Below are 11,268 nucleotides of genomic sequence, written 5' to 3' on the forward strand. Positions count from 1 at the left end.
TTAATATATTTGCAAATTAAATACATATAGATATCTTTCAGCAAATAATTTACTTCTATTTAATTTATTTTAATTTTAATTATAAACTCACTCATTTTTAAATTAATTATATTTTTATTTAACAATAATTATAAATTCACTTATTTTTTTCTTTTCATAATTATATAATATCTATTAATATTATTTTTCAATAAATACTTGTAGTATATATACTAGTATAATAGATATAAACTAATTAATAAATTATTAAAATTCGAAAATAATAGTTATTTTAATATAAAAATAAAAAAAATATTTATGATAGAGTAAAATTAACAAAATACTTATTGTTTCTGTTCTATATTGTTTTAGAATAGCTAGATATTTTTAAAATATTAGTGAAATATGTATTTTAAATTTTAATTTTAAATTTTTTACTATTTTTATTTTTTATTTATATTGGACCAGGTCAATCGGTTCAACCAATGACCTACCGGTTGAACCAATGACTCAATGACCTAGTAAGCTGACCGGTTCGGTTCTGACAACTATAATATAAACATTATTACCAAATTAATTTTAATTAGAAAATAGTAGTTAATAATCATAAGTGAATCAATAAGAAAGTTCTCATACAGAAATCAAATCAAAATTTTACACTTGGGCGACTCCACCTCTATGGGTAGCCCTTTCCTCTAGTGTGTCCGTACGGAATAACAGATTCAACGTGTGGTCTACACGTTAGTTTAGCAACGCCCCTACTAGCTGAGGTCTGAGCCAGATGCATCTAGGTTAACGTCATAACTACTGTTAACTAAGGTTTTCTAATACAAGCCTCCCAAACCAATTCAAAACATATAATTTCAAATATAACCAATCTTTGATCTTTCAAATATATGCAGTATCAAATCAAATCAAATAATACTTTCTCATCAAAAATCCTTTTTAATCATATGAAATGTCGAATATACTTTACAAATTCAAAGTATATAAGTGAGTATCAACAATACTTCAATGTTTCAGAAACACATATTCAAATAAAATTAAATATTCTAAAATAATACAAAACTTCATCAAACGTGTATACAGTCTCATGTGCAGAATGAAAATCTGAATTTTACAAAAATAAATATTTAGTTCTAATAAATCCATTATTAAAATCAAATTCAAATCTTTTGTTGGTAACTTGTAAGTATAGTCATAAAATCAAGCAGCATATATCGAAATAATTATAGATGTAAAGCCAAATAATTATAAACGTAAAGCTTACTCACAGTGTGGTCCTAAGGGACCGAATAGACCAAACCCGAAGTGCTGAATTAAAGGATACGAAAGAGCGCAGAATTTGGACTGGAGTAGTAGTAACAATTTCAATTCTCATTGCAGTAACGTTAACAACAACCTTAGTAGCAACAACATAGGACAACCATGGTAACAATGGCAGTGAATCCAACAGTCTAAGGTAGTTTAAAATTGAGCAAAGGCATAAAGGGATATCAAGCAAGATAGGACAAAGTCAATAATAAGGCTTTACAGCAAGACAAGGTAGAACAAGATTAGTCTTACCAAAGGAAACAAAGGAAACAAGGGGATGGAGCATCAGCAATTCCGGTGGCCCTCTCCAGCGTCAACGGTGAAGGACACAGCAGAATAATGGTGGCGGTGGTTCTTCTCCTCTGGCAGCGACTCCTGCAGCAGCACTACAAGCTCTGACGAACAGGGGAGAGGCACGGGTCAGCCACGGTGGAGCAGAGTAGAGGCGGAGGTAGCTTCGGGGTGCACCAGCGGTGAGCTTCAGCGATGACAATGTCTCCCTCCGACGCAGCCCCTTCGACAGCGACAACCGTTACTCCAGGGCCATCCCAGTAGCGACGATAGTGGTGCTTCCTTCTCTCTATCCATCTCTCTCCTTGTTCATCTCTCTCATTGTCAATGATGACAACAACTCTAACCCTGACCCTTTTTCCTTCTTTTCTTCCTTTCTTCTGTTTTTTCTTTCTCTTGTTCACTCTCTCTACTTTTCTTCTCTATTTTGAGAAGTGTGTGTTGGTAATTTAGAAAATTAGGATTAGGATCTTATTTGGAAAAAAGAAGAATAAGGATATTGTAAGCACTGTAAGCAAAATCGGATCGGACTGGCCGGTTCGACTGAAAAATCGGTGAACTGGATCCTATGCCGGTCCGGTCCAATGATCTGATCGGATGAGGTGATGAGCCGGTGCGAACCGGTCAAAATCGGTCAAACTCGGTAAGATCAGTTCGACCGAACCGCTTGAGTTTCAAGATTTTTCCAAAATGTTGAAGATGGGGTTCAAACCCCCCTCCTCAGGAAAAATATGATACTCACAACCACCGGGCTGTTGAGCTTGTTATCAATACATATGTAAATTAATATATATATAAATATCTTTCAGCAAATAATTTACTTCTATTTAATTTATTTTAATTTTAATTATAAACTCATTCATTCTTAAATTAATTATATTTTTATTTAACAATAATTAAAAACTCGTTTATTTTTTTTATAATTATATAATATCTATTAATATTATTTTTCAATAAATACTTGTAGTATATAATAGTATAATAGATATAAACTAATTAATAAATTATTAAAATTCGAAAATAATAGTTATTTTAATATAAAAAATAAAAATATTTATAATAGAGTAAAATTAACAAAATACTTATTGTTCCTGTTTCATATTGTTTTAGAATAGCTAGATATTTTTAAAATGTTAATGAAAATATGTATTTTAAATTTTAATTTTAAAATTGACTATATTTTATTTTTTATTTACATAGGACCGGGTCAATCGATTCAACCAGTGACCCACCAGTTGAACCAATGACCCAGTGGCTCAGTAACTTGACCGGTTCAATCACCGATTCGATTCTGACAACTATGATTGTAAGAATTTTACATTATACTTTGGTTAAGGATAAAAAGAGATTTTCATAAATTTATTAGAGATCAAAATGAAATTTCACTCATTAAATATTGACCAAAAATACTAAAAAACACTGACTTCCAAAAATGGATCAATATTTACTATTTTTTTTTTTTGGTGACTTAAAAGAAAAATAAACAAAACTAAGAAAGAAAAAAAACAAGAAACTGCTTAAGAAAGGCAGTCCCGCTGAATACTACTCTCAAACTCCTTCCAAGGCAATGGAAGCTCCACTTGGGGAGAAATAGTCCTCATTGCAGTCTTTGCCATGGTGTCTGCTACTGTATTTGCATCTCTCAAGATCAACCGAAGATCAGCACGCCATTTCCAAGACATGATATCTCGGATTTTTAACACCAAAGGATCAGTAAACCCAGAGCAATCTTGTAAATTATTGACAATAGTAAAAGCCTCCACACAGTCTGTCTCACATATAATGTCTCTTTGTCCCGAGTCCCATGCTAAAAGAAAGCCTCTCCAAATAGCAAACAACTCTCCTTGCAAAATGCTACGACTCTCAATTGTTCCCAGACAGCCTCGTTGCCACCTTCCCTTCCAATCTCTGCTAACACAAGCAAAACCAACTCGAGCACCACTGCCAGGATAGCTAGCATCACAATTAATCTTAAAGGTACCCACTGAGGGGGGAATCCAAGAGCCACTAATGGTTGAGGGGATAGATAGTCATTGCAACTCAAAAATATTTCGGAGCTCCTTTTCTAAGGACAAAGCCATACCAATCACCTTGTCTGTGGTCCAATGCTCGTGAGGATGAAAGATCTCGTTGTTTCTCGAACACCAAATCCACCAGAGACCAGAAAAGAATCTAAAGGGGCGCTGTTTGCTATTATGTAAGAACCAACTCATCAAATCCACTGGTTGATCGGAGATCCCTAAAGCTTGCCAAACAAGTTGGGCTTTTGGACAATCCCGAATACAATGTAAAACCGACTCCTGACTTGAGAAACATCGTGGACAGCTATCCGTGTGCGAAATGCCCCTTCTAAAACGAAATGCAGCAGTAGGAAGAGCCTCCCGAAGACATAGCCAGGCCAAAAATTTGTGCTTTTCCGGAACATGTTGACGCCAAAGCCAAAGCCAATTACCCCTATCCTCCCAACTAAACATCTTCTTACTGAGCCATAAATAACCACTATGAGCATCATAAACCTTTGAGGCCGCACCAGTCCAACACCAACCGACCTCTGAACCAGCTTGAACATCTGGGTTGTAAGAATTAATGTTGCTCTGCAGAGACTGATTCAGAGGAGAATAGATATTCTCAAGGTTCCACTGTCCAGATGACCAAAGGTCCAAGATCCTGAGATCCGAATCAGAAATGTGAACATAATCCATCTCCTGACACAGTCGCCCCTCTCTTCTCCATTTAGAAAACCAAAAGTTCTGTTCCAAATCCCCAATGCACCAACTAAAACCTTCCTTTAGAATATCCCAAGCTCGACATATACTCTTCCAAACATAAGATCCACTTCCTCGAGACCGACTAAAACAATCATCCTTAGAAGAATGGTATTTCTCCGTCAACAGTTGAACCCATAGCTTGTTGGGATGGTGAAAAAGTTGCCAAACTAGTTTTCCAAGAAGAGCAATATTGGCACAAAAGGGATCTCTAATTCCCAGACCTCCAAACTTTTTAGGAGTGACCAACACTTTCCAGTTAACTAGATTCAGACCTCTACCATCAGCTTGACCCTTCCATAGAAAGTTTCGCATCATGGATTCTATCTTATTAGTTACCCCTTTAGGGAAGAGAGATACTTGCATGCGATAAGTAGGAATCGCAGTCACTACCGAGTTGAGCAAACAGAGTCTGCCTGCCTTATTAAGCAATCTTCCTTTCCAGCTGGCTAGCCTTCCCCGAATCTTGTCCAAAACATCGTTGAAAGTTGCGCGTGTCACCCGAGAGTGATTAAGGTTCACCCCTAAATACTTGCCCAAGTTCTGAACGAATCTGATGGAGGAGACTCCAGTGAAAATCTCTTTTCTTGTCGCTGAAACATTCTTGGAGCATAGCGCTTTAGATTTTTCCACATTAACCTTCATCCCAGAGGCTCTGCAGAAATTTTCCAAAGCTACCATTACAGTTTGAACTTGCTGTTTTTCAGCTTTACAGAAAAGAAGCAAATCATCGGCAAACATCAAATGAGAAATTCTTGGACCCCCTCTAGAAATCGCAACTGGCTTCCACACGCCCTTATCAACTTGCTGATTAATAGAACAGGACAATCTCTCCATACACAACACAAACAGATACGGTGATATAGGATCTCCTTGCCTAAGACCCCTGCTCGGAGTAAAGCTATTTAATCTATCCCCATTCCAGAGGATAGACAGTGAGGAAGCAGTGACACAACGCATAATCAGATTGACTGTCGGAGGAGGAAAGCCAAAACTCACCAGGGTTTGTTTCAGAAATCCCCAATCCACTCTATCGTACGCTTTCTCCAAATCAATCTTAAAGGCCAGGGTGCCTTTCTTTGACTTTGTCTTCTTCATGAAATGGAGAACCTCTTGTGCTACAATGATGTTGTCAGGGGTTCCTCTCCCCGGGATAAACCCTCCTTGAAGGGGCCCAATAATCTCTTTGAGATGGGGACGAAGTCTATTGACCAGGACCTTCGTTATAACTTTGTAAACCACATTACATAGACTAATTGGTCGGAAATCCTTAATGGAAACCGGTTTTTCTACCTTCGGAATAAGAACCACAAGAGTTTCCATCATCCTTGGATCCATATCCAAACCAGAGAACGCATGACGAACCATAGTCCAAACATCAAAACTAACAATCTTCCAGTATTCTTTAAAGAAGAAAGCCTGAAACCCATCAGGGCCCGGCGCCTTAAAAGAATGCATACTGAAAACAGCCGACTTAACTTCTTCCAGAGTAACTGGCGCTGTGAGGCTACAATAGGCTTCATCATTCAGGGAAGGCAGTGGCACATCACTAAGACAACCTAAGTCTACATCCTCCGACTGGCAGAATAGGCATTTATAGAAGGATTCAGCTTCCCTTCTAAGGACATCCGGGTCCGTTTCCCACACCCCATCTTGAAGAAAGAGACCATGAATCTTATTATGCTTTCTCCGCACAAGAGTCTGGACATGAAAGAACTTGGTATTTCTATCCCCAAATTTTACCCACTGCTCTCTGGATTTTTGAAACCATAGAAGTTCCTCCTGCACAAGCGTGTTATTAAATTCCTCAATCAGCTGTTTTTCTTTTTGCCGCATAGACAAATCTTCCATTACTTCAAGTCGCCTCTGAAGGAAATTAATCTGTCTCTCCAATTTGCATTTCCTAACGAAAATATTGCCGAACACTTTAGAATTAAACTCCAAAGAGTTCTTCTGCACTTCTGAAAGCTTGCCGTGCATCTCTCTGTAGCCAGCCTGCCATGACTGGTTCACAATATTTCTGTACCCCGGATGAGTTGCCCAAGCTGCAATAAACCGAAAAGGTCTATTCTTTTTCGGTTGGGGACGACCTGTACAGCGTACTAGGATAGGACAATGATCAGATTGAAGCCTATTTAAAATTTCTGCGTAAGCCTCTGGAAATAGAGATAGCCAGCCACTATTGATACAAACCCGGTCAAGTTTTTTCGCCACCTCAACACCATTTTTAACCCTTCTGTACCAAGAAAATTGTCTTCCAATAGTCTTCAAGTCAAACAGATTACTATCCCCTAGAGAGGCAGCAAGCCGATCTGCATGATGACTCGAGAAGAGGCAACCCTTAGATTCATGAGAGAATAGTACTTCATTAAAATCACCAAGAATAATCCATGGCCCGCAGAAAGACGAAGACTGAGTAACAAGATAATCCCATAGCAAAACTCTGGTATTAAATTGAGGACTACCATAGATACCACTGCACCTCCAAATCACATTATTTACCTGAACCTCAACTGTAACACACTGATCGAAAGCATCAACCCATTTGCAGTGAACACCCTGTATTGCAGAAAGGAACCAAATACCCCCCTTGTGTCCTGACGCCTCCACTATACCAATAGGGTGATAACCAAGTCTTTCCCAGAACATTTTCAAGTGTTGAAAAGGACAGTGAGTTTCAACCACAATAAAAATTACAGGTTTAAATTTCCTAACCAGCTCTTTACAATTCACCCGGGCTAACTTATTAGAAGCACCCCTAATATTCCAAGCTATTATATTTAAACTATCCATAATATAAAATATAAAAATATAAAACAAGGAAATCAAAGTGCTTCACCAACCTCAAACCGAGGCTTGCCCAGCGGAAGTGACTCCCGTGACCTTCAGGTTTGCCGGATCTCCCTGGAATATCTCCTTAATCCCGCCTATCGACGTAGTAACAGCCGGCAATGCGCCTTCCTTCTCCAATGGAACCGCCACGGTAACACCCTCCTTCACGGTTGCAGGAAGACATGACGATGCTTCCACCACCGTGCCTCCATTCTTCTCAACTGGCGAGCTCTGTAGGGACCCCGGCCTTGGTCGTTTTCGGAGAGAGGACCCGCAAGGCACTGGGGTGTGTCGGGTTGAGGAGATCGACGTCTCACCAACACGGGAAGCGCTGTGTCCGACCTTGACTCGTGACCCGACCCTAGCACGATAGGAGCTTGATCCATTCGTGTGAGAGAAGTGAATGGTGGGCCTGATTACTCTACCCGAATCGATTCTGGATTGAATGCCTCTTTGGACCTTGTTAGATTGCTTTTGACCCAGCTTGGTTTTACCTTTCCTCACAACTTGCTCCCAGCCTGGTTCATCATGCATGCAAGCCTCCTCAACATTATTTCCTTCCAAATTATTAGCCTCCAAATCTTCTTGCAAATTCGATGCAGGATTCTCGCCAGTAACGCCACCTACCACATTAGGTTCTACTTCATTTGAATTGTGACTTTTGGTCTCAGGATGTGGCACTGCCTTTGTACCGTCCCGTGGCTTGGTGGCATCGGAATCAACACTCTTTCCTTCCCTAGAGTCTCTACCCAAGCACTGTGCCATATCGTGACCATAACGTGCACAAGAGTTACAAATTAAATTTAAACTTTCATACTCCACTACATGAGTTACGCCTTCCACAATGATATGCTTGATCACTGGCAGTCCTAAATTTATTTGAACACATACTCGGGCATATCGTCCTCTCTCAGCCAATTTAGTGGCTAAGTCCACTTTGATGGGAACTCCTATTGCAGAAGCAATACGCATCATGGCCTGTTCCTGATAGCACCAGATTGGGAGCCCCGAAATCCGAACCCATACAAGCGTAGACCCGAAGGATTGCTCACATGGCCGAAAATCTATATCCCACGGTTTTACAGCAACATAGTGCCCCTCAATCAACCACGGACCACCAAGCATGACCTTCTCACGATCTTCACATGCATCGAATTTTACCATGAAGTACCCAAACCCCACATCAAGCAGATCAAAGCCACCTTTGATGCGCCAAACCATCCGAAGCTTGTGTGAAAGAGCTGTGTAACTATAATTTTTATCAAGAACCTTAATCACTAAAGCTTCTCGATAAGGCTCTGCCAAACAAAGCTTGGCTTCTTCAGTGAAGTTTACACATGGAGGTTGGGAATCGCCTTGCTTGCCCACCACCGTGGCTATATTATCCCCAGATAGAGATCCTGCAAGTGCAAACGCCTTCGATTTCTCTGGACCAATGACTTTATCTCTAAAGGAGATCTTTGTAGGATTTGAAAAACCCCCTCGTGAAAAACCCTCCTTGACACCGGATGCACCCCCACCCACACTCTCCCCCTTATCTCTTCCGACGGCATGGCCGCCATGCTCACTGTGTTTCGCCCTCAAACACTCGTTCCCGCTCTCTCCTTCTCTCATTCTCTCTGAGTACGGAGTACGTACTCTTTCTCTGCTAGGGTTTCAATATTTACTATTTGGTATCGTTAAAAAAAATACGACACAGATTTTTACATTTTTATTTATAATTATGTTTTAAAATGCCACTTTTATCCCTAAATCTAATTCCTTTTTTCTTCTTTTTCCCCAGGCCTCCATCGTCCTCCTCTCTCTCTCTTCCCTCCTCCCTCTTCATTTGTCATTGTCATTTCTCTCCGCCACCACTCACTCAGCCATTGCTGCCCTCCTTTCTTCCTTCTCCTCTTCTTTCGCTCTTCCTTCCTTCCTCCGCCATTGCTTTGTGTCTCTGTCCCTCTCTCGAACATACACACACACACACTCTCTCTTCAATGTTGACGCTGCAGCGATTTCTGTTTGAACCAATTCACAAGCCTTTCCTACTCAATCCTCCTTCTTCTAAAATGCCGTCGTTTCAGCAACACCGTGTTTGGAGGACCAGCATCATAAAGGGTGCAATAGCAGAGTTAGAAGGAGACCTAGAGCTTCCACCAAACGTGGTTCGGAGAAAGAGGGACCCAAATTGGAGAGGTGGCTTCAGCCTCGGAATTGATTTGGGCATGGCCCGCACTGGCCTCGCCCTCACTAAAGGCTTCAACATTCGCCCTTTAACCGTAATAACTAACTCTCTCTCTCTCTCTCTCTCTCTCTCTCTGCAATTTTCATTTCTGAATCATGTTATTTTGTGTCTTATGATCGTAATAATAGTTGGTTTAGGTTTTGGAACTGCGAGGACAGAAGCTTGAGCTCAAGATAATTAACATAGCTGAACAACAGGTGTGGATTCTTTAAATTTGGTTAATGCAGATTCTTGTTTCTGTGTTAAGGGTTTTTTAAAAGAAAAATTGAAGATGATGATTGTGGAAGTAACTGTATGTGTATATGTACGTATGTTTTATATAGGAGGCTGATGAGTTTATAATTGGACTTCCGAGATCTTCTGATGGGAAGGAGACGCCGCAATCCAACATTGTTCGTAGTGTGGCAGGAAGACTCGCCGTTCGAGCTGCCGAGAGGTATGCCTATTTGGTCTCTTTTCCAGTTTCAAGGAAAATGAACATTAAGTGGATGAATTGGTGGTTCTACAATTTGCAATGCAGGCACATTCTTTTGTGCTATTTGGATATATATCATATGGATTTAATTAAAATATATTATCAGTGTAAAATAATTTTATGTTATTATCGAATCATATACTGTCACATCATGCAAATAGAAGCATTTGATTGAGTGTGAATACAAAATCTTTCAAGATTAACATATTCTTCTAAGTTATGAATTTATGGTCAATTGGAACTTCAATGTTTAATGACCCTAGCAACTATTTTAAGTAGCTTTTCCAATATCACTTTAATTAGAAAAGGATGAGGAATTAATGATTGGATTCTTCTGCTTATATTTATATAATACAGGCATTAAATTTGAATAGGTTTTCAGGAGAGTGCCTGATGGATGCTGTGTTGATATAATTTTATCATTTGTCGTTTAATTCTGTGTTTCATATGTTGCTGTAATTTCAGGGGTTGGAGAGTATACCTACAGGATGAACATGGAACAACAACAGAGGCAGTAAATCGGATGATCACTATGTATTTACTTTGAATCTTCTTTATTGATTGTCTTATATCCTTTTTAATCTATCCACTAAGATGGCTAATTTCCAGTAATTTGAATGGTTAGGATAAAGTCAAATGAAGTTTTCTTTAGGAGATATCACATCATCCTAGTTTCCATGAAGCCAATTTGACCTAGTAGAATACAACTTTGTTATTGTTGAAATTTAAGTTTCTTGGCGGATTGAATATTGATATACATCTACAACTCTTTCAGGGGTCTAAGTAAGTCCTCTCAGCAGAGGAAGCTTGATGCCTATGCTGCCATGGTAAGTCAATATCTTGATTGTTGCCTTCCATGGCAATAATTCATTCATTCATTCATATTCATCATGTTAGGGATATCTTTCTTTATTGGTCTTTCTGTTATAAATGCAAGCAGAACAAAACGCAGTTCTAAAACATTTTATATATTTTTCTTCAGATGGTATTGGAAAGATACTTATCCACATCAGGTCAGGGTACCGAACTTGTTTTGCCCAAGAACCTTGAACTACAAGAAAAACTTCGAAGGGGTCCTCCCAAAGATGCCGATTTTTTCTCGGATGAAGATTAATATAAGTACATGCTTTTTGGCTATTAGCTTCTATAGAGAATCCTAGAGATTTTAAGTGGTCAAACACCCATGAGGAATCTTATTTGAGCTGTTCTTTTCAGATTGCAAGCTAGCTTGAGGATGTTGTGGGGAAAATATTCCAACAATTAGTATCATGACGATGGATTAAATTATCCTCGTACGAGTAATATTGTTTCTTTAATTTTGATATTGAAAACACATTCCCACGAGGGTTTTTTTCCTTTCCTCACGTACATTCATAACATTA

The 11,268-nt window shown here is 39.1% G+C and overlaps 1 protein-coding gene across 2 annotated transcripts; it reads left to right on the forward strand.

Annotated features, from left to right (window-relative positions):
• Positions 1 to 8,934: 8,934 nt before the first annotated feature.
• LOC107625894 (Polynucleotidyl transferase, ribonuclease H-like superfamily protein) lies at positions 8,935 to 11,245 on the forward strand. 2 transcript variants are annotated; one of them, XM_016328625.3, is made up of 7 exons: positions 8,935 to 9,445; positions 9,549 to 9,608; positions 9,735 to 9,847; positions 10,352 to 10,420; positions 10,662 to 10,713; positions 10,869 to 11,005; positions 11,102 to 11,245. In XM_016328625.3, exons 1-6 carry the CDS (start codon positions 9,164 to 9,166, stop codon positions 10,998 to 11,000), a joined length of 708 nt encoding a protein of 235 aa, XP_016184111.1. In that variant the 5' UTR covers positions 8,935 to 9,163; the 3' UTR covers positions 11,001 to 11,005; positions 11,102 to 11,245. The 2 variants fall into 2 exon arrangements, with proteins under 2 accessions (XP_016184111.1, XP_016184110.1); XM_016328624.3 differs by having other exon boundaries at positions 10,869 to 11,245.
• The last annotated feature ends 23 nt before the right edge of the window (positions 11,246 to 11,268 follow it).

Source organism: Arachis ipaensis, chromosome B2 (assembly GCF_059453495.1).
Source record: "Arachis ipaensis isolate K30076 ecotype BB chromosome B2, ASM5945349v1, whole genome shotgun sequence".
Lineage (NCBI taxonomy): Eukaryota > Viridiplantae > Streptophyta > Magnoliopsida > Fabales > Fabaceae > Arachis > Arachis ipaensis.